This window comes from Doryrhamphus excisus, linkage group LG2 (genome assembly GCF_037039965.1).
Source record: "Doryrhamphus excisus strain RoL-2023G ecotype Guam linkage group LG2, RoL_Dexc_Guam_v1.1, whole genome shotgun sequence".
Classification (NCBI taxonomy): Eukaryota; Metazoa; Chordata; class Actinopteri; order Syngnathiformes; family Syngnathidae; genus Doryrhamphus; species Doryrhamphus excisus.
In genome coordinates this window covers 18,577,856-18,599,962 of record NC_136358.1, presented here as the reverse complement: position 1 = coordinate 18,599,962, position 22,107 = coordinate 18,577,856, and the positions used below count along the sequence as shown (strand labels likewise).

Here is a 22,107-nt window from a genome sequence, read left to right as displayed (position 1 = left end):
AAGACGCACAAAGGAAGCAAAACAGCAAGGCATGAGCAACTATATAAGTACTAGTAAGTACTTCTTGGACCACTTTACCTGGCGAGGCCCAGGTGAGACGGTATCCTGTAGCGCCTCTGACTGATGTCCATCTGGCCTGGACAGTGTCAGTGGTGGCGTTCTGGACCAGGAGCTCCTGAACTGGAATCAGCTTTACTATGAGACACATTTATTGATGTTAGCGAGTGCTAATGTAAACATTGGTTCATAATTTCCAGTGAATTAATGCTAGCCATGCTACGACACACATCAAGCTCCAGACTGGTACTGATGGAGGTTGGTTGTGCTTTTGATTTGATGTTGCTCCTGTCACCAAACAATAAAGAAATAGTACGGCGGTCGAGTGGTTAGCGCGTAGGTTCAATCCCACCCTTGGCCATCTCAGTTTGCATGTTCTCCCCGTGCATGCGTGGGTTTTCTCCGGGTACTCCGGTTTCCTCCCACATTCCAAAAACATGCTTGGTTAATTGGCGACTCCAAATTGTCCATAGGTATGAATGTGAGTGTGAATGGTTGTTTGTCTATATGTGCCCTGCGATTGGCCATTAGTCCAGGGTGTACCCCGCCTCTCGCACGGAGACAGCTGGGATAGGCTCCAGTACCCACCTCGACCCTCGTGAGGATAAGCGGTAGAAAATGAATGAATCAGGAAAAGGGGTTTTATTCATTAGAGCCCTCAAGACATGAAGTAACACCCCTATAGTCACCTTTACATTTGTATTACTCAATATAGTCTGAATTATTATTATTATTATTATTAGTAGTAGTAGTATTAGTATTATTATTATCATCATCATTATTATTATAAAATTATCTGAATTATGATATTCATTAATAAGTGATGGGAGCTGCATGCTGGTCTACTGGTTAGCGCGCAGACCTCACAGCTAGGAGATCCGAGTTCAATTCCACCCTCGGCCATTTCTGTGTGGCGTTTACATGTTCTCCCTGTGCATGTGTGGGTTTTCTCCAGGTACTCCGGTTTCCTCCCACATTCCAAAAACATGCTAGGATAATTGGCGACTCCAAATTGTCCATAGGTATGAATGTGAGTGTGAATGGTTGTTTGTGTTGTATGTGCACTGTGTTTGGCTGGTCACCGGTCCAGGGTGTACCCCTGGGATAGGCTCCAGCAACCCTTGTGAGGATAAGTGGTAGAAAATGAATGAATGAATAAAAGGGTTGGGGACCAGTGCTCTATAGAACAACATTGCCCTCCTGTGGATATGCAGTGTTACTACAAGTGAATACAACTTACATGTCCTTCCTGCTGTGGAAACCGGTTCACTCGATCCCTGTGGGTAAACTGCACAAATACTGACGGTGTACTTCTTGTCCTCCTCCAGGCTGTCAATCACGTGAGAGGAGGCATCTCCCGGAAGAAGCTGCTCGTACGCAAATCCTGGTCTGTTGGCTGCATTCAAGATCATGACAGAATACTTTTCATCAAAAATCAAAATGGAAGTATCAGCAATCGAGGTTTAAAATTGTCGTCTTACATCTCGGGATGAAGATCTTGATTCCGTTGAGCTTTCCCAGAGGTGGCGTCCAGCCCAAACGGAGTGAGAAGAGGCCTTCTTCAATCACACGGAAGTTTAACACTCGGGGCAACGGCGCTACAAAAAGTGAGACACGTCGCTCAGGGCAGTGAAGTGGAGCCATATTTGGAGTTTTTGCATTGCAGTTACTTGTCAGGGCGGTGGTAGTCACAGACTCTCCAATGAGGCTGGGATACACAGCATAAACGCTCAGGGAATAAGACGTTTCTGCATCCAGCTCCGCCACCATGACCGTTGTCATATCTGGCTTCAGGTCGATCTGAGAAGGGACACCAGGATAAGTATCTACTTCTTATATTTGGACCTGGTGTTCAATCCTCCCCTGTACATGGGTACCCAAAACTGTACTTTGTTGGTCGTGCTAAGCACCGAATTAGGTAAAATCAAAAGTACCATGTTTTGGTACTGGACCGGCAGTCTGTGGAATGTCATGCCGCAAATCTTGACACCATTTAATTCACAAAAATAGAAGCCAGAGGGAGGGGGAAGACAAATTAAAGCCTACAGTATTATATAATAATGAAATACAATAATTATAATTATAATAATTTAAAATAATAAAAAAAGATAAATAATTATAAATAATAATAATATAAATAATAATTATAAATTATATAAAATTCTTAAATACATTAATTATTATTTATTAATAAATAATTAATAAACAATAATTATTATTATTATTATAAATTATATTATATTTATAAATACATGTATTAATAATTAATTACTAATTCTAAAAAATACTAAAATACTAAATACTAATTATAAATAATAAATAATAATTATTATTATTATTTTAATTATATATAAACCTAATAATTATAGTAATATAATAGTAATATAATAATTAATTATATAATAATTAACTATAATTAAGTATATAAATACAATTAAACCGGTATGGATACCGTGTCAGTTCAAATGTCAAACATACCCATCCTTACTCACCAGTCTCTGCTGCGATTGGACAGGCTGTCCTCTGGAGCTGAGAGGGACAACCAGGACTCGATACCCTGCGACGTCCCCTGTGGCTGGTGTCCATGTCAGTCTCAGGGACCCATAGGCCAGCTCGCTGACCTGTAGATCTTTGGGACCCACTATAGGCTGTTCGACTAGAAACAAGAGACAAATGTTTAAATACACATATACTGGACAATTCATTAGGTATACCTGCAGTCAAATGAGTGTAAGTATTTTTGACAACGTCCGCTTCTTTCTCACCTGGCTGGTGTGTTTTAACAGGTCGCGGCGGCTCAGAGGCGGTGAAACACACCCTGCGGGACAATTTGGGAAGGAGGGTCTCCAAGAGGGAGAAGTCAGCACCGTGCAAGAGGTGCTCCTCGTGGGGTTGAGACACCAGAGTTCTCAGCTCTGACACATGGCTTCCACTCACACCTGGACACACGGAATGAAGGAAGATGCTCATCTTTGTCTCCAGAAGGGGGAGCTGTGGCATTTTCATTTGAGTCGGCGCTTTTGCCTTGACGCTGTGCACTCAGTGTCAATCATCGCATAAATAATGATGAAATGGCGCACTTTGTACAGGCTGATGCATATATTAGTTTGTAAATAAAGTTCATTGAGATGAATGGTGCGCTTGTTGGACTCATCAAACCTGAACAGAACACGCGTGTGCACATACTGTATGTATGTTATCTACCCCGCTTTTGTTGTCACGTTTGTTGACACCCGCGTATCTCCTCTACGGCGTCAGGACTCTTAGATGAATCGTCCGGTGACTAATGGCACCAATTACAGCGCGATGGGCTAATGAGCAGTAATTATTGCAGCGCTCCCAGCAAGGGGAGTAAGATATGTGTGAGAGCGAGGAGTTCAAGTCCAACATCCAGTGGTGGTGGCGTACATAGGAATTAATTTCTCACTAATTCTTATGTACAGATTAGTAGATGATGGTTTGGGGACTTTCACTCCTTTATTATGTACACTTGCTCAAGAGCACGTCAAGAAAGATATGAAATGGTCAATTGAAATGCTTAAACAAAACAAAACAGCTGAGTGTGCTGTATTTGCATCAGATATCTGTTCAACTTCACTCAGCAACACTTAAATTAGGATTAAATTAGAAATATTATATAAAATATAATCTATATGGAATAAAATATAAAAATTATTTTATATTATTATTATATAATAAAATATAAAAAATAATGTAGTTATATAATATATATTATTTATTATATTTATTATTATATACATATATTATATATATAATATAAATAAATAATACATTTATATATATATATATTTAGTTATTATTATTATATTTATTATTACATATAAAATATATAAATAATAAATATAATATTAATAAATACATAAATAAATATATATATAATAAATATTAAAATATATAATAAAACATAAAAAAATATATAATAAAATATAAAAATTAAATTAGAATTAAATTAGAAATAAGGATCTTGTACATCAAATGGAAAAGGTTCAGGGAGGAATCCGATGAATTCCTGCTGAACGGGACATGAATTTCTAACACCAAGCAGGACGGTGGAGTCCAGATAAGATCTGGGGGCTACTGCAGTGGGGGTGTTGATGGAATTCACAATGACAGCTCACCGACAGCGGCCGCACAGTGGACAAGTGGTTAGCACGTAGGCTACACAGTCAGGAGTTAGGTTAACTGGCGACTCCAAATTGTCCGTAGGTATGAATGTGAGTGTGAATGGTTGAAAATGAAAACGTATGGGCCTCACCGACAGCGTAGAGTGAAATCCCATGATCGGCCACGTCTCGAGCCGCGGCATCAATCGGGTCGTCCGAGGGTCCGTTTGTAATCAAAACAGCCACCTAAAGAGAAAGAAGAGGCTGTCAGGGTGCATTTTCATGTGTTGAACAGGATGTGCTGTCGGGCGTGATTAGGTACTGCATGGGCCCACGATGGCCCCCAATTGTTGCTAGATTCTCTCTAAATATGAAAATGATAACATAAATGAATTATCAACAGTATTTTAAATAATATTTTCTTCATGAGTGTAACTGTTCATTTCCTGCCTCTGAGGCTCCCGCAAGCGTGCCTGCACAGAGTTGTCATAAAGGAGGCGCCTGAAGTTCAGGTGTGCATGAGCTGGAAGGTGCTTGTCACTGCTGTCCTTCCATTGACAAAAAAGCCTGCATTATTTTTTTTACAGCAGTAGCACTGGCTAGCAGAATGTCAAATGCATTCCATATATATATTTTTATGCTCTGCTGAATTAATTATTGAATGAATTTGACCACCTACCTCACCAAGAGGGGATCAGACCTTTGCAACAAAGTATCAGAACTTTTCCAGGAGAAGGAAAGGTTACATGTACGATCGTATACGGATCAAAAGGTAAGAACGTAAATGTTTTACAGTTGATAAACAATTAAATGAATGGGACTATGAAGTATTTAAAGACATTTGATCTTAAAAAAAATAATTTTATCCAGGCCGAATTAATTTTTTTTAAACAAAAACTCATTTTATTGCTTTGCTTCTTGTTTTTAATATTTTAAAATCAATTTTACTATTTTATATACTATATACTATCTTTTAATTTTGGATTAAATTCAATTTTTACCTTTTTTTATTGTATTTTATTTTTACTTTTTATTTTACTAGTCTGTACAGCACTCTGGAAACTCTGTTTATAAAATAAATATAAATAAAGTGGATTGGATTGAAAAAAAATTTATATTCTTTTGTTCTTTGTCTGTTGTTTTAAACCACTATTAATAACATATGCTAGCCGGCGCTGTTCTTTTTATATTCTTTGGTTTAAAAATGCAATAGTTGAAGCACCAAATCCGACACCAAAAAAGATAAAACTCTCTTGTCGATGCAGCTCCTATGATCAACAGTGTGGGTGTTGCTGCCGGAATCAGTGGTACAGTTTAAACATTTGCACAGTTGTGCAGCTAAATAATTAATGCACCAACGTCTGAGTAAAAAGCCCCTCATTTGAAAACAGCATCATGCTCATTAAAGCCCCACAGATTTGTTCATGGTTTAGCTCATGATAGAATACATGATTAAATAAATTGAGCAAACGGAAGAAGCATTCCGCTGAGACTGGTAATTTGCTCATTAATAAAAATTAACCAAAGTCGACAGAAAGTTGAAGAAAGAAGACGAAAAAGGGGAGGACGGCATCAATATGAGAGCGTAGCTGCCGCACGCACGCCAGCCAGTGCAAATTCAATATATCAGCCTAATCCTCTTCCCGCTGCCTTCCCACGTCAAGTGCAAAATTATTCACAAGCTCACTCAAAGATAGCAAGATGATGGGAATGCTAACCGGCAGCGTTACACCGAGTCTACCGGGGCACCGATAGAGAAGAAAAATACTTCACATTTTATCATTTGACAAGTTTAGTTGCTGTCTGGCGCTCCTGACTTTAATGTGCTCTTTTTATTCCACCCAAACGGGCCAATCAGGAGGAAACTTTGAGCGGGAAAGGAAGTTTTTTCCGTAAATGGATAAACTCATAAAGCGCGGGAAGCATGTGGTTCCCAGTAGGCAGAAGAAGAATAAAGATTCATTCATTTTCTACCGTTTATCCTCACAAGGGTCACAAGGGGTGCTGGAGCCTATCCCAGCTGTCTTTGGGCTAGAGGTGGGGTACACCTTGGACTGGTGGCCAGCCAATCACAGGGCACATATAGACAAACAACCATTCACACTCACATTCATACCTGTATGGACAATTTGGAGTCGCCAATTAACATAGCATGTTTTTGGGATGTGGGAGGAAACCGGAATACCTGGAGAAAACCCACGCATGCGCGGGGAGATTTTCTACCGCTTAACCTCACGAGGGTCACAAGGGGTGCTGGAGCCTATCCCAGCTGTCTTCGGGCGAGAGGCGGGGTACACCCTGGACTAGTGGCCAGCCAATCACAGGGCACATATAGACAAACAACCATTCACACTCACATTCATACCTATGGACAATTTGGAGTCGCCAATTAATTAACCTAGCATGTTTTTGTAATGAAACCGGAGTACTCGGAGAAAACCCACGCATGCACGCGGAGAACATGCAAACTCCACAAAGAGATGGCCAAGGGTGGAATTGAACGCTGGTCTCCTAGCTGTGAGGTTTGCGCGCTAACCACTCGACTAACGTGCAGCCAAGAATAAAGATACTGAGAATACGTGACCCAGTACCTTGGGTGCGTGGTCTCGACTGATGGCGGCGCTGAAAACACGGTCTACAAGAAACTGGAGGGCGACGCCCGTCTTCCTGGACCCGCCCTCATAGGGAAGGTTTCTGATGGCCCCGAGCACCTCCTCCAGGGAGCTGTAGTCCGTCAAAGCGATCCGCATCCTGCAAAGGATGCAACGAAAGCATGTTAGAAAACAGGAAGTGCTCTGTGCGTTCGCATGAAGACATTTACGTACCTGGGGACGTCCCCAAAGACGGTGACTCCGAAGCGGACCCCCTCAGGTCCTATAACGCTGTCCTTGAAGGAGGATGCCATCGCTGAGATGAAGTCTTTAACCCTGGAGAAGCTGCTCTGGCCCACAGTCCATGACTCATCCACGAGAAAAACCAGGTCTGCCTGCACCGCCGTCCTGCACGCTACAGGAAGTGCCTACATTACTGCTTGGAAGGGGCAGTCTGTCCAAATAAGGTCTAGTATGTCATAATTATTACTCAGGGCTAATATGGTAAGGGGGAATCTGCAACATCTTATCAATATGCTATTCCATCTCTCGTCACTAGATGGCAGTCTTGTCTCAGCAGGTTTGCTGGCATCCTGTAGCAACTGAAAATTCCCATGAATTGTTAATGAGGCAGAAGTCAGCCCCCCCCAAAAAAGAGCATCAGTATTCCGAGCACTCCCGCAGTAAAACTTTAGCACAGCAATGAGGAGCGCATAGAATATTAAGGTAAACACAAGCCAAAATCGCGGTCAACCCCCCCCCTTCTTTGCTGAGCCAACAGGCGCTTTTTAATGGCCTGCACATATGACTCCATAACCTGGAATGAGGCTTGTAATAAAAGTGATGCTGGTTGAGTAAATATAAGAATGTCAGATCAGTCGTGCTACAATCAGTTTTTCCTTCGGCGGCAATCCCAGGATTCACCGCAGGTAACAGATGCCGCCATACTGGTCTAACGTTATGTTATGTTCCGTGATCAGCGACAAAGACTTCTGCACAGAAGACATCAAACACGATGGCAACTTTGAGCGAGGGCGCAGCTGGAGGCTTTGCAATGGACGATGTGATCAATAATCCAGAAGTTCGCCAGCGCCGGCGAGGCCGAGATAAGCAGTGATAAGCACGTTGCAGGATGGTCTGCTTTTCAAGGTTATCAATTGTGATATCTCAAAAGCTGCCGTGCGATACTGTTAGACCACCATTGATTTCAACGTTACATCACAAGTCAGTGAATTACTGCACGCCATACTGGAGGGAAACCGGTCAAGAAAATGGGACAGACATCACTGAACAACGGGTGTCAAACCTGTTTTCAATGAGGGGCCACATTGCAGTCATGGCTGCCCTCGGAGGGATATGAATATAACTTCCAGGTATGATTACACAATGATATTTTTACCAACAAATGGATGGGTAAGTGCTTTGAAATGACCAGTAGCGTCATTAGGCCTATTTTATTTTAAAATGTTCTTAAATAATTTAATGGTTTTTATTTTATTTTATTTTATTATATTTTATACAAAAAAAATACATTTTAGGGGGCTTCAACCCCCCTAGAAGGTTCTTAAGTCACCCTAAATAATTTGATATTTTTATTTTATTTTATTTTTTACAAAAAAGAACATTTTAGGGAGCTTCAACCCCCTAAAATGTACTTAAGACCCCCTAAATAATTTGATATTTTTTAAATTAATTTTATGATTATTATTTTTTTTTACAAAAAAGAACATTTTAGGGCAGGGGTCGGGAACCTTTTTGGCTAAGAGAGCCATGAAGGCCAGATATTTTAAAATGTGTATCTGTGAGAGCCATATACATTTTTTTAAACATTGAATGCAATAAAATGTGTGCATTTTTATGTAAGACCAACAGTTTTAGATATAATGGGCTCTAATTGTGTAGACCAGGCACACTACCCCAAGCCAATGGGGTGTGGCCAGCACACTTTCGTGAGCAGCGCAGTGTCTAATAATAAATCAAATACTTGTTGCCATTAATACAACTTCTGCTGCTGCATAATTTTGCACCATACTCAGTATATTTCATTCTTTTGGCCATCTTTGCCAGAAGGCTTGGTTCTGCAGCTTTAGCTAGGTGACTTTTTGACTAAAGGAGGAAAGTTTATATTTACATGTTGACATCTCAATGACTGAGGTAGACTACCGCATTACCCAGTAATAATCGAGTTTTGGTGTTTGACCTGGAAAATATCAGGAAAGATGGATATGGTCGGCCGTATTGCAGTAGAAAATAGATGGACAAATTAAAACGCATAAAAAAGTTGTTGATTTTTAATATTATTTTTCTCATTTTTTTTATTTTTATAGTCATTTCTGTGATGTTTACTTTTAAATGTTAGCAAAAATACATTTTTATTGTGGTAAGAAATGCTTGAGAGCCAGATACAGTCATCAAAAGAGCCCTACCTGGCTCCCGAGCCATAGGTTCCCTACCTCTGTTTTAGGGGGTCTTCAAACCCCCTAAAATGTACTTAAGACCCCCTAAATAATTTGATATTTTATATATATAGTATATATATATATATATATATATATATATATTGATATATATTTTTTTATTTTATTTTATTTTTGACAAAAAACAACATTTTAGGGGGACTTCAACCCCCCTAAAATGTTCTTAAGCCCCCCCTAAATAATTTGATATTTTTTTATTTTATTTTATTTTTGACAAAAAAGAACATTTTAGGGTTGTTTGTCTATATGTGCCCTGTGATTGGCTGGCGACCAGTCCAGGGTGTACCCCGCCTCACGCCCAAAGACAGCTGGGATAGGCTCCAGCACCCCCGCGACCCTCGTGAGGAAAAAGCAGTAGAAAATGAATGAATGAATGAATGAAGAACATTTTAGGGGGACTTCAAACCCCCTAAAATGTTCTTAAGCCCCCCAAATAATGATATTTTTATTTTATTTTATTTTTTTACAAAAAAAGAACATTTTAGGGGGCTTCAACCCCCCTAAAATGTTCTTAAGTCCCCTTAAATAATTTGATATTTTTTATTATTATGTATTTCTTATGTATTATGTTTTTTTTTTTTTTACAAAAAAGAACATTTTAGGGGGGCTTCAACTCCCATTTTGCGTTCTGGTTTGATATTCAAACCCAAATATTTGGAATTGAACTTCTCACGCCCTCCAAATCATAAAAAAACTACAGACTAAACACAAGGATGTAAGAGCTCTACCTAGTGGAGAAAGGGTGAATTACAGTCTTATTTATGGCGGAAGGGTGACGTCATACCTTCAGCTTGCGCCGTAACACTTCCCTGGTGGAGGCAAAGGAACAGGAGAAAGAAGCAGACGGAAGAATGGCCCATATTCTTCCTCTCCTCCTCCTCGCCCTGTTCCGATCACCCGCTCCTCCTCCCGTTGATGCTTCGCTTCACAAATCCTCTTCCAGGACGACGCTCCGGGATCATCAATTCCCACACTTCTTGCCTCTTATCTAGACAGGGAAAGTCAAAGAAAGATAAAAACGTGAGCCACCTCTTTTTTTTTTTTTAATGTTATGTTGAACTTGCCTTGATGAGACGTGCATGAATGCAGCACGATAAATCACTCATTGTTTATGATGCATTTATGGCCCATTGTCCTAATAAAGGCCGGAATAGGACAATAAAAGCTCAGTTCATAGCAGGGTCTAAGTTGGCGGTGTGCAGACACTTTTACAACACATTCCAACAAGAGCAAAGGTATAAAAGTCTCACACAGCAGCTTTTTAAACTGTCTAATACCAAGCCAGCTATCAGAGGCAATTACTGGGGCGTCGAAACAAACACACCCCTGGAATTTATGACCCTCAATAATCCACAGGAGCATTGCAGGGCTGGACCAGCCACGGTTCAGCAAGAATGGAACAGGAAATCTTCATGCATGACATGCCAATGAGGATGTTTGATTATGTTAATTGCTCCTCCGGACGTCAAGAATACGGATTTAAATCAAGAATATTCGATTTTTCCAAGCTCTGCAACCATTGATCAATGATATAATAATCATTATTATATTATTAATTAGCCTATTATTATTAGTGTCATCATTATTCTTCTTCTGATTATTACTAGTAGTAGGCTAGTATTAGCCTGCTTTTGCCCTATTATATGAAATTTGTCAGAGATTTTTTTTGTAAAAAAAATAAAAAATAATTAAAAATATCAAATTATTTAGGGGGGCTTAAGAACATTTTAGGGGGGTTGAAGTCCCCTTAAAAGGTTATTTTTTGTAAAAAAAAAAAAATTCAAATTATTTAGGGGGGCTTAAGAACATTTTAGGGGATTGAAGCCACCCTAAAATGTTCTGTTTGTAAAAATAAATAAATAAAATAAAAAAAATATCAAATTATTTAGGGGGGCTTAAGAACATTTTAAGGGGTTTGAAGCCCCCTAAAATGTTCTTTTTTGCAAAAAAATTAAATAAAATAAAAATATCAAATTTTTTAGGGAAACTTAAGAACGTTTTAGGGGGGTAGAAGCCACCCTAAAATGTTCTTCTTTGTAAAAAAAAAAAAATATTAATAAATGTTTTTTTTTGTAAAAAAAAAATAATAAAAAATATCAAATTATTTAGGGGGATTAAGAACATTTTAAGGGGTTTGAAGCCCTCCTAAAATGTTCTGTTTTGTAAAAAAATAAAATAAGATTAAAAATATCAAATTATTTAGGGGGACTTAAGAACATTTTAGGGGGGTTGAAGTCCCCTTAAAATTTTATTTTTTGTAAAAATAAATAAATAAATAAAAATTATCAAATTATTTAGGGGGGCTTAAGAACATTTTAGGGGGTTTGAAGCCCTCCTAAAATGTTCTTTGTTGTAAAAAAGTAAAATAAAATAAAAAATATCAAATTATTTAATTGTATAGTGACGCCACTGGTCATTTCAAAGCACTTATCCATCCATTTGTTGGTAAAATCAGACGGCGTGCACACAAGCATGACATAAGTCATAAGTTATCGAGTTAGCGCTTACACTTGCTTCGCTTTGTGTTTACAGGACACCGGTCATCATCGAGTGTTTTTCCCTTTCAGGTTAAACGTTGTTTTAGCTCTCGTCTCGGCTGTCTACTTATCGCAAGCAAAAGAAGAAGACAAGTCAAGGTTGCGGTGTCAGATGTGAAAAAGACGTATGGAGCAGCACTACAGCTCAAGGGCCTGTGGTCGTGTTAAACGAGCAAAGAGCGGCGTAGATAGGAAGATCTCCGAGCAACACGCTGTCAAGTGAAGCTAATCAGCGACTGAGTCGTACAAATTCAAATACTTAAATCAGCGCATGACGACGAGGCAGATTATCTCATTTGAAACCAAGCAGGCGCCATCAGAGGGCGGCACGGACGGCACATTAGCTGCCTGGCGGAGATGATTTCTGCAGATATGCTTTTAAATTGACTGTATTAAAAGATTGGAACGCTAACAAGTTTTCCTGACATTCCGTGAATCCAGAAGAGAAGCTGTGAGACAATGGAGGGGTTTAAGGCGTTGGTGTCCACACCAACGTCATTCGAGCATAGTAACAGAGGGTAAATCTTACTCTTGGAAACTCCTGGACCTCCAGTTAACAGTTTGGGCTTTTAGCTTGACGGCTAGCGCTGTGGACTCTCATTCTGCAGCTCAGGGCCGAATGTGGGGCTGGCTGAACCAGGCGGGTTCAGCCAGGTCCTTGATGGACCTTGCTTTGTGAACAATAACAATGTTTTTGTGTGTAATGGTAATGGTTTAATTTCCTTTGAACATGCATCAGATTACAATTGAATGCATCCCATAATCAGTTCACAGGAAGAAGCAAAGCTTATTAAATCCTACCCCTCCATCTGATACTTTTACAATCAGTAACTGTTACATTTGTTCACTTCCTGCTTTCCTAATATATATTTTTTAAAATTGATTTTAATTTTAATTTTTTGTCTCATAACGAAATACAAAATAATTATTTGTTCACTTCCTGCTTTCCTAATATGATTTTTAAAATTAATTTTAATTTTTAAAGTCACATCCTAAAATACGAGGTGATATGACCATACAATGACATAATTATGACAATGACATAATTATTAATTAAGTATTGGATGACATTTTTAGCTAATTGGTTGTTTTTAGCCTTATGCATTATTTTAGCTGTTTGAAGATGAACTATATCAGCAAGTTGAAGTATTTGTGTAATATTATAGTCATGGCAACACAATATCAGTGAATGTTATTATTGTCTTATTAGGACTAAGTCGTCTTCTGGGCTGCATGTGTTTGAATCTGTGTCCCTGAACGTGATCTGGTCGTGACCTGACAGCCACTTGTATTTTATCAGTGTTTACTTATGACATCAGTATGATTAAAATTTTTGATTACATCAGTACTTTCATTTTGTTATTGTTTTGTTGTCATGAGACTGTAAACATACAAGTTGACTTCTACCAGTTAACATAAGACTGCCATAACAACTGATTTCAATCAATAGGCAGCAATTCCTGAAAATCCCTTGCAGTCGTTTGAATACCTGACCTGACATTTACAGCGAGAGCTCTCCTCCTCGCATACCAATGCAGATCTTGTCTCTGCATGTATCTTATTAGCGCGGGAAGAAGCAACTTTTTTTTTTTTTTTTTTTATGAATGGCAGCCAGCGTGGAAGCGGCATGGCTTCAATGTGTTGCAATCATTTTTCTTTGGTGCCGCCATAAGCGTCTGCAGCACAGGCCATCCAAAGACACAATCACAGAAGTTGCCATTAATAACTGGAAGTCCTGCATTGTCTCGCGTTAAGGAACGCTCGCAGAGGAGGGCATCTATCTGCAGGCGGATCAGGACCCTTTGACATTTATCACAGCCCTTGAGAAGATTAAACAATATTACAAAATGAAGTTTACTGACTCATTTTCTTTCTCTCTCGCTCTCTCTCTCACACACACTTCGCCGGCCCTGCAAGTGTAGTCGCACGTCAGCTATTTCTACATAATGGCATTTTCCACCTCGCCACCTCCCGCAATGGATTATCCCCGTGAGACGGTTAGCGGCGAAAAAAAGGCAGCACACGAAACAGAGGCCACGCACGTCTGCGGGCGTTGGGAGTAATTCCGATTTTAAAAGCCCAAAAAGCGGAAAGTTTTCAGGTGCAGCCAAGCACAGGTAGACAAGGGAAAATCTTTGCATTAGCGCAGGCATGCAAGGGCATCCTCCATGCGTGTTGCAGTGATTGTGATCACAACAACAAGGCGTCAGAGCGTGTAATACAAACAAGCTTTAACTAAGCAGGGGCTCGGGAGATTATCACTTCAAGGTAAAAGTTTGACAACCTCTTTGTGCATTCTCACTTACTTCCGTTCAATCAAGCTCATCAGAGAATTCAGGTACAGTCCAAGTGATGTCCATGGGGGGAGGACGCAGTCCCCTAAAAGACAAAAAGGTTATATATATCCAAGCCAAGGCAAATGTTTGAGAAGACACAAATCTCATGTGTGGAGACGAGACAAGACGAGCTGAATGAATGAATGACACTTGTTTTGGGGCTTGGCTAATACTCATAAAAGTTTGGGAAGAGTCGAGGTGGGGGCGGCTGCAACCTGTTGGCTCAGGAGGAAACATGAGGACAAGAAGAAGAAGTGGGGGTGACACCTTCCTTTCAACAAAGGGAATGAAAACAAAAAATAAATCACATTTTTACAAGCCGCCCCCGCCCCCGGGACCCACCACACCCCGGCCCCTTTTGGTTTGGTTTTTGTTGGGGTTGGACATGAGGTCACCAAATGGAATGTGGTGACCAGTTTAATGAGCTTTGGCCAGCTGGGAAACACAACTATTGTGGGAACATAAAGAATTTATATTTTGCATTATTTGACCCTAAGAAGGTTCTAAGTGGAGCTTCAAAATGCAAAAAGAAGAAATGAGAGTTAGACAAAACCAATTCCGAGTAAGCAATTTATGGCAAACTAGCACTAAAGTCAAACAGGCTGTAAATCAGCTGATCTGAAGTCTAAGTCCAAATCTTGACAAAAGTGTGGATTTAATGCCTGACTGTATTAAAATTAAAATTGGTAATAGTAATGGTTGAATTTCATTTGAACATGCATCAGATTACAGTTGAATGCATCACATAATCAGTTCACAGTTCCACATGTCCAAAAGGAGTAGGAAGAAGCAAAGCTTATTAAATCCTACCCCTCCATCTGGTACTTTTACAATCAGTAACTGTTACATTTGTTCACTTCCTGCTTTCCAGAATACATTTTTTTTTTAATAATGCACCTCGTACCGAAGTACGAGGTGATATGACCATACAATGACATAATGGGTACCATAGTAACTGTCAGGAGGGCTCGAGTGTTTTTTAAGGCTCTGGTCTTAAACCTTTAATCAGCTGATGAACAGCCTTTATTTGCCTATTTAGCATTTCACTTCAATGCTCGTTTACAATAAATTACTCACAAAATGTTGTTTTTTTTGTCTCACTCCCATTTCTTCATTTTGCACTTTGAAGCTCCACTTAGAAGCTCCTTAAGATCCAACATTGCAAAATGTAAATTCTAACAATTTCTAATCAGGAGCGTATAAACACCTTGCGGGCACAATGCAGAGTTCTAAAGCTGCAGCGATGAAGAAATGTAAAAGTTTGTCAGGACAGTAATTGACTCTCTCGGTCTGAGATGCCCCACCGCTGACCTTCCGCACATCAAACGAAAGGTTCAAAAGGGTGTACACGAGCGACCCTGGACCGCTTTCACTGGACTGTCAAAGGGGCAGCATGGGGCTGTAATGCGTTTCCCTTGCGTGTTAGTGTTCTCCCCTGGAGCCGCAATAGGGATATAAAGCCGTGACAGCACAAACACTGGTATTCCCAAACAACTCCATACGTTCCAGTAACTGATTGAAATACCACAGATGCCTGATTAGACCTGTACTGTGTAGATACCAGCTACGGTAGCTGCTGCATGGAACCTGTTGGATATTAATTGGGTATTCAGAACTAATAGCGCTGTTTACTCCGAATGGGTGTAAATTCCAGCCCCCCCCCCACCTCTCAGCAAATACACTACTACACCACCTCCCCAGTGATGAGAGGTGGCAGCAGGCTTTGATTAAATTCACGCCGCGGGCTAACATGAAAACAATCGTGTGCATTGGGAGTGAACAGAAACAAAAAGAAGCAAAGAGGAGGAGGAGGGAAGGAAAAGTAGAAAAATAGTCCAATAAATGGGAAAAGCCACAGGGAGCGGAGGATGAAGGGTGTGGGAGTTTGGAGGCTTCGGAGTGGGAGGTGCATTGGGGACTACGCATGGCAGGCAACAATGACAGTATGACTTTTTGTGTGTGTGTGTGTGTGCTGTTGTATATTTGTTGTCATTCATAGGTTCAACTTAGCTGCGTAAACATTAAGGTCTCCATATTCTAAAGGCAGAGTAATTACATACGTACATGCTGAAACTCAACTCTATATGTGCCCTGTGATTGGCTGGCCACCAGTCCACCAGTCCAGTCTCGCCCGAAGACAGCTGGGATAGGCTCCAGCACCCCCTGGAGGATAAGCGGTAGAAAATGAATGAATTAATGAATAAAACTCAACTCTGAACCCACAAATTTCCTTCAATGCTTACAAGCAGAGTTTTATCTATGTCTAAAATGCTTTATTTTGAGGCTGCACGGCGGTTGAGTGGTTAGCGCGCAGACCTAGCAGCTAGGAGACTCAAGTTCAATCCCACCCTCGGCCATCTCCATTTGCATCCATTCCATTTGCATGTTCTCTCCGGGTACTCCGGTACTCCAAAATATGCTAGGTTAATTGGCGACTCCAAATTGTCCATAGGTATGAATGTGAGTGTGAATGGTTGTTTGTCTATATGTGCCCTGTGGTTGGCTGGCCACCAGTCCAGGCTGTACCCCGCCTCTCGCCCGAAGACAGCTGGGATAGGCTCCAGCAACCCCCGCAACCCTTGTGAGGATAAGCGGTAGAAAATGAATGGATGGATGGATGTTCATACTTGGTTGTACAGCGGTCGAGTGGTTAGCACACAGACCTCACAGCGAGGAGACCCGAGTTCAATCCCACACACTGTGTGGAATTTGCATGTTCTCCCCGTGCATGCGTGGGTTTTCTCCGGGAACTCCGGTTTCTCCCGTTTACTCCTAAACATGCTAGGTTAATTAGCGACTCCAAACTGTCCATAGGTATGAATGTGAGTGTGAATGGTTGTTTGTCTATATGTGCCCTGTGATTGGCTGGCGACCAGTCCAGGGCGGTAGAAAATGAATGAATGGTTTATTTTGGAGGAGGTTCTCGTAATAATATTGCGTAATAGAAGTAAACAGGTGACTATAGGGGTGTTATTTCATGTCTTGAGGGCTCTGATAATGTAAGAATAAGAATCTTATCAGAGTCGGGTGTTTCTTAGAGACAAACCCTTTCCTTTATGCGGATTCACTTCATGGATAAAACTTTTGGCCCACAAGGACATGAAGCCGACAGGAAGTGAGTAAATGCAAAAGAAAAAAGATGCATTATACGAGCCCAATCAGAGTCTAAGTCCTAAGGCGAGTGATGATATATGAAAATGGAGGTGCGTGCGAGTATAATTACCAATTAAAATTCTATTTAGGAGAACTTGGGTCATTCAGCACTCTGCCCCCGTGGCAGCTTCTGAAGAGGCGACGCCTTTCTTAATTGATGAAAAGCAAATGTAACGCTCTTCACAAATGTTCACCTCTGCTTCACTGGCTCCGTCCCAAATGAAAGGAGAGCCAAGCATCAGTCTCCATCATTAAATGAAGTATGTCTCATAGAGAAGCTTTAGTCATGTATAGCGGTGGTTTGCCCTCCAAAACTGCTCGAGCTTAAAAAAGTATTTCTTACATTTAAAAATTGCTGAACTTTGTCCCCGCATACATTTTAACATTTTGCAATTTAAGTGTCAGAATTGGAGCGTGTCAAAAAAAAAAAAAATCTACCCTGGGGCCTGTTTGCTGGTGCTATGGGGTTATTGTCCGCCCTGGCTATGTTCCAGTGTGCAATCATGGAGTGACATGCATGTCAAACAAATGTGATGCCTTTCATGCAGTATCAAGAAGATGGCTGTTCTGGCTTCGACAAGCAAAAAGGGTCTGATCCGAGCCAAGCCTCTCATGAACACAAACACATGTAAACAGTGTAGCCACGCCGCTGCACGGCATTTCATTTCTGCTGTGATAAATTCACCTAATTAGCCGTCTGCAACTGTGACGCGAGCTGTCATGGCAACGTGAGGAAAACAGAGGTTGGCGTCGCGAGGCCTGCTTTTAGAACAGAGCGGCGGCGGATTGAGATGCAGCCGAGGTCCCGGCGTTGAGAGAATTAGTCATGTGTGTGCGCCCAATTACCATTCCCGAGCTGACAGCGAGTCTCCAAATAATGAAGGAAAGTACTGGCACTGTAAATCCCTTCAATGCGGACACAATAAATAAATAAATAAACAATAAATATTTACACCTGGATTCCAAAATGACATTTAAAAAGTGAGGAGAACATGACTTTATGATGATCATATTAATGCCAGTCAGCTACAGTATATATTTGCACAGATGCACTATTTAAAAAAAAAATGTGCCTTTCTTCCTTACGATTTGCAGTTATAGCGCCCTCTGTTGCTCTGGCATGCAATTGACAGCCTGCAACTGCGTTATTAGATTTTGAAAACTACGTTAATTCATAAATCATGCTTTTTCATGGTTGAATACAACCTATTATTACACAAAAATATGTTTTGGGGCTGCACGGTGGGATAGTGGTTAGCGCGCAGACCTCACAGCTAGGATACCCGGGGTTCAATTCCACCCTCGGCCCTGTTGTGTTTGAGTGTTGAGTTTGCATGTTCTCCCCGTGCATGCGTGGGTTTTCTCCAGGTACTCCGGTTTCCTCCCACATTCCAAAATCATGCTAGGTTAATTAGCGACTCCAAATTGTCCATAGGTATGAATGTGAGTGTGAATGGTTGTTTGTCTATATGTGCCCTGTGATTGGCTGGCAACCAGTCCAGGGTGTACCCCGCCTCTCGTCCGAAAGAAAGCTGGGAAAGGCTCCAGCAACCCCTGCGACCCTCGTGAGGAAAAGCGGTAGAAAATGAATGAATGCATATTTTTTTTTGGCTAAAGCATAGAAATAGCTAAATTAATTATTGTCTTATTTTCTATGAAAATGAAAATATTCAAGTTACAAATACCTTAAAGTGCACTAGTATCCCTGGACATTTACAAGAATCGTTACGTTTTGGTGATAACAGTGATAAGAGTGTGACTTGCCTGCAGGTAAGTTGTTATCTTTTAATGTGCATGTGTAGGAACTCCACAACCCGTGAAGGTGAAAGTGCAGCAGCTGTCCACGCTTGACCTCTGAGCTGCCCCCCCCCCAGACCACAGAGACAGGGGGTGAGCAAAGGAGTGGGCAACTTTTGCCCAGAGAGGACGGACATGTTTGTTCTTGTGGGGACACACAGAGATGATTAGAATAGAATAAATAAAAAGGAAGAAGAGCACAGAAGCAATGCTGTTTGCTTTCCGTGTTGCATGCATGACTTACCCTAAATTGGTGTTGGTACTAATGTGTTGGCGTCCATTTTATGCCTGCAGAGCACAAAAAGAGCAGTAATTATATAATAAAGCATATGGATCTTGGAATTATGTAGGATTTATTATTAAAAGACATAGTTGAGTTGTTTGTGATATTCATTCATTCATTCATTTTCTACCGCTTATCCTCACGAGGGTCGCTGGGGTGCTGGAGCCTATCCCAGCTGTCTTCGGGCGAGAGGCGGGGTACACCATGGACTTGTGGCCAGCCAATCACAGGGCACATATAGACAAACAACCATTCACACTCACATTCATACCTATGGACAATTTGGAGTTGCCAATTAACCTAGCATGTTTTTGGAATGTGGGAGGAAACCGGAGTACCTGGAGAAAACCCACACATGCACGGGGAGAACATGCAACCTCCACACAGAGATGGCCGAGGGTGGAATTGAACCCTGGTCTCCTAGCTGTGCTCTGCTAACCACTCGCCCGACGTGCAGCATTTGGGTCCATTCACTCATTCATTCATTTTCTACCGATTATCCTCACGAGGGTCATGGAGGGTGCTGGAGCCTATCCCAGCTGTCTTCGGACTAGAGGCGGGGTACACCCTGGACTGGTGGCCAGCCAATCACAGGGCACATATAGACAAACAACCATTCACACTCACATTCATACCTATGGACAATTTGGAGCCGCCAATTAATTAACCTAGCATGTTTTTGGCATGTGCGAGAAAACCCACGCATGCACGGGAAGAACATGCAAACTCCACACAGAAATGGCCGAGGGTGGGATTGAACTCGGGTCTCCTAGCTGTGAGGTCCGCGCGCTTTGTTTGTGATATTTTTATTGTAATCCTTTAAACAAATTATTACAATTTCTGCATGGGTTACCAACTAAAAAAATAAACATAATCCATTATTTTTTGGGGTTTTATATTACAGGAAAAAGTTTTGGACGCCCCCGTCAGAGACTGAACAACATGCGTTAAAGTACTAGAAAGGGAGCTTGCTGGAATGCGTCTCCTTGCGTTGTGTAATAGTGCACGTCGGTCATGGCTGAAGGATGATACAAACATACACACAAGCACAGACACGTCCAACACGAGCGGGTCAATGCTCTTTTTATGGCAGGGATCAACAGAATGGAAAATGTCTGAAGGGTGGGATGATACAATGCTGAGTGGCAGTTCCTGTTTATTTTATAAAAGCGTCGGCGTAAAGATTCATATAAACATAACGGACGACGGTGTTTTCATTAGGTGACCTTTTGATACGATGGGAATAAATTAAGGCGCCGGGAAAAAGAAAAATGAGCAGATGGTTGGGCGACAGGAATGAAAGCACGGACACCTGGGAGGTTTTGCAATCCTACATAATGCGGAGCGCCATACTCGGCTCCTCCATCACTCTTTGAAAAGTCCCACTTTGAACTCATTCGATATGCACAGCGCAGTCAAGAGTGCGAGTACAAGGACGCTAGACTGTTTGATAGCCAGACATTCAGTGGATCAATCGCACTGATGGGGAGTGGAGTAGACTGTGAAGGTTCATAAAAAGCAGGAGAGCCAGTGACGAGAGGATGAAAATGCCCAAAGAAGGGGAAGCGGCCGCCAAAAATAAGAGAATGACCCAGAAAGCAAGGTTATGTCTATTCAAAACATACAAAACAATGATTCAACTGACAAGACTAAGGACCCCCAATTTGTCATCACCCTCTGGAGGAGTGATGTGTGTGTTGATGCTGACATCCAGACGCAAGGTCAAATCCGTGTGTACACACGTCATCGCTTTCTGGTGACGTGGGAGTCCATTTCATGAGCTAACCTTACCTGCCAGCGCTGGTTGCTGGTTCCAAGATGTTTGTTGGCCCACCCAAGTCTCGTTTCCACTGAACCCATTGAAGTGCCTGCAGGGGAAAAAGGAGTTAAGGCTCATCAAAGCATCCGATTATAATCAAAAGAATGCAAACATTTAAGACCACCTTTTGCAGTTGGAGCTTAAGGAGACGGGAAGACGCAAGTTTGAATCTTCGCTTGGGTATCTGGGCCTGCAACACACATAGCCGGATGCCGTTTGACACCCCTGCACAACACAAAGCTCCATTGTTCCATTGAAGGATCATGATGGCGCCCACTCCACTGGAAAACATCAGGTGGGGTCTCCTGGTCATGACTTCGGAAGCCATCAGGACCGTCAAAGGAGAATAAAACATTCCTCCACCTTTCAATATCCCGATGTTTGGTGATCTCCTGCAAGAGTGTCGCGGGGGTGCTGGAGCCTATCCCAGCTGTCTTTGGGCGAGAGGCGGGGTACACCCTGGACTGGTCGCCAGCCAATCACACGGCACATATTTACAACCATTCCCATTCCCATTTAGGTATGAATGGGAATGGTTGTCTATATGTAAAATAAGTGTAAAATGTAAAAATAAACCATTCATTCATTTTCTACCGCTTATCCTCACAAGGTTGCAGGGGGTGCTGGAACCTACCCCAGATGTCTTCGGGCGAGAGGCGGGGTCCACCCTGGACTGGTCGCCAGCCAATCACAGGGCACATATAGACAACCATTCCCATTCCCACCAATGGACAATTGATGGAGAATTTCGCCAATTAACCTAGCATGTTTTTGGAATGGAATTAAACCCACACATGCATGGGGAGAACATGCAAACTCCACACAGAGATGGCCGAGGGTGGTATTGAACTCGGGTCTCCTGTGCGCTAACCACTCGTCCGCCGTGCAGCCCCTGCAAATTCCAAAAATGAGCAATTTTATGGCATTGAAAAT

General features: G+C 41.5%; 1 protein-coding gene across 1 annotated transcript in view; it reads right to left on the bottom strand.

The window, feature by feature from the left end:
* The window catches only part of col7a1l (collagen type VII alpha 1-like), a 49,414-nt gene extending 35,094 nt beyond the window's left edge, over nt 1-14,320 (bottom strand). The window contains exons 1-11 of the mRNA XM_078787235.1: nt 14,093-14,320; nt 10,034-10,237; nt 7,007-7,187; nt 6,773-6,932; nt 4,334-4,427; nt 2,823-2,996; nt 2,550-2,713; nt 1,728-1,857; nt 1,539-1,655; nt 1,298-1,453; nt 79-195 (exon numbers count right to left, since the gene is read on the bottom strand). Of these exons, the coding sequence (XP_078643361.1) occupies nt 79-195; nt 1,298-1,453; nt 1,539-1,655; nt 1,728-1,857; nt 2,550-2,713; nt 2,823-2,996; nt 4,334-4,427; nt 6,773-6,932; nt 7,007-7,187; nt 10,034-10,109 (1,369 nt within the window). The 5' untranslated portion in view covers nt 10,110-10,237; nt 14,093-14,320. The remainder of the gene's footprint in view (nt 1-78; nt 196-1,297; nt 1,454-1,538; nt 1,656-1,727; nt 1,858-2,549; nt 2,714-2,822; nt 2,997-4,333; nt 4,428-6,772; nt 6,933-7,006; nt 7,188-10,033; nt 10,238-14,092) is intronic.
* Between the last annotated feature and the right edge of the window lie 7,787 nt (nt 14,321-22,107).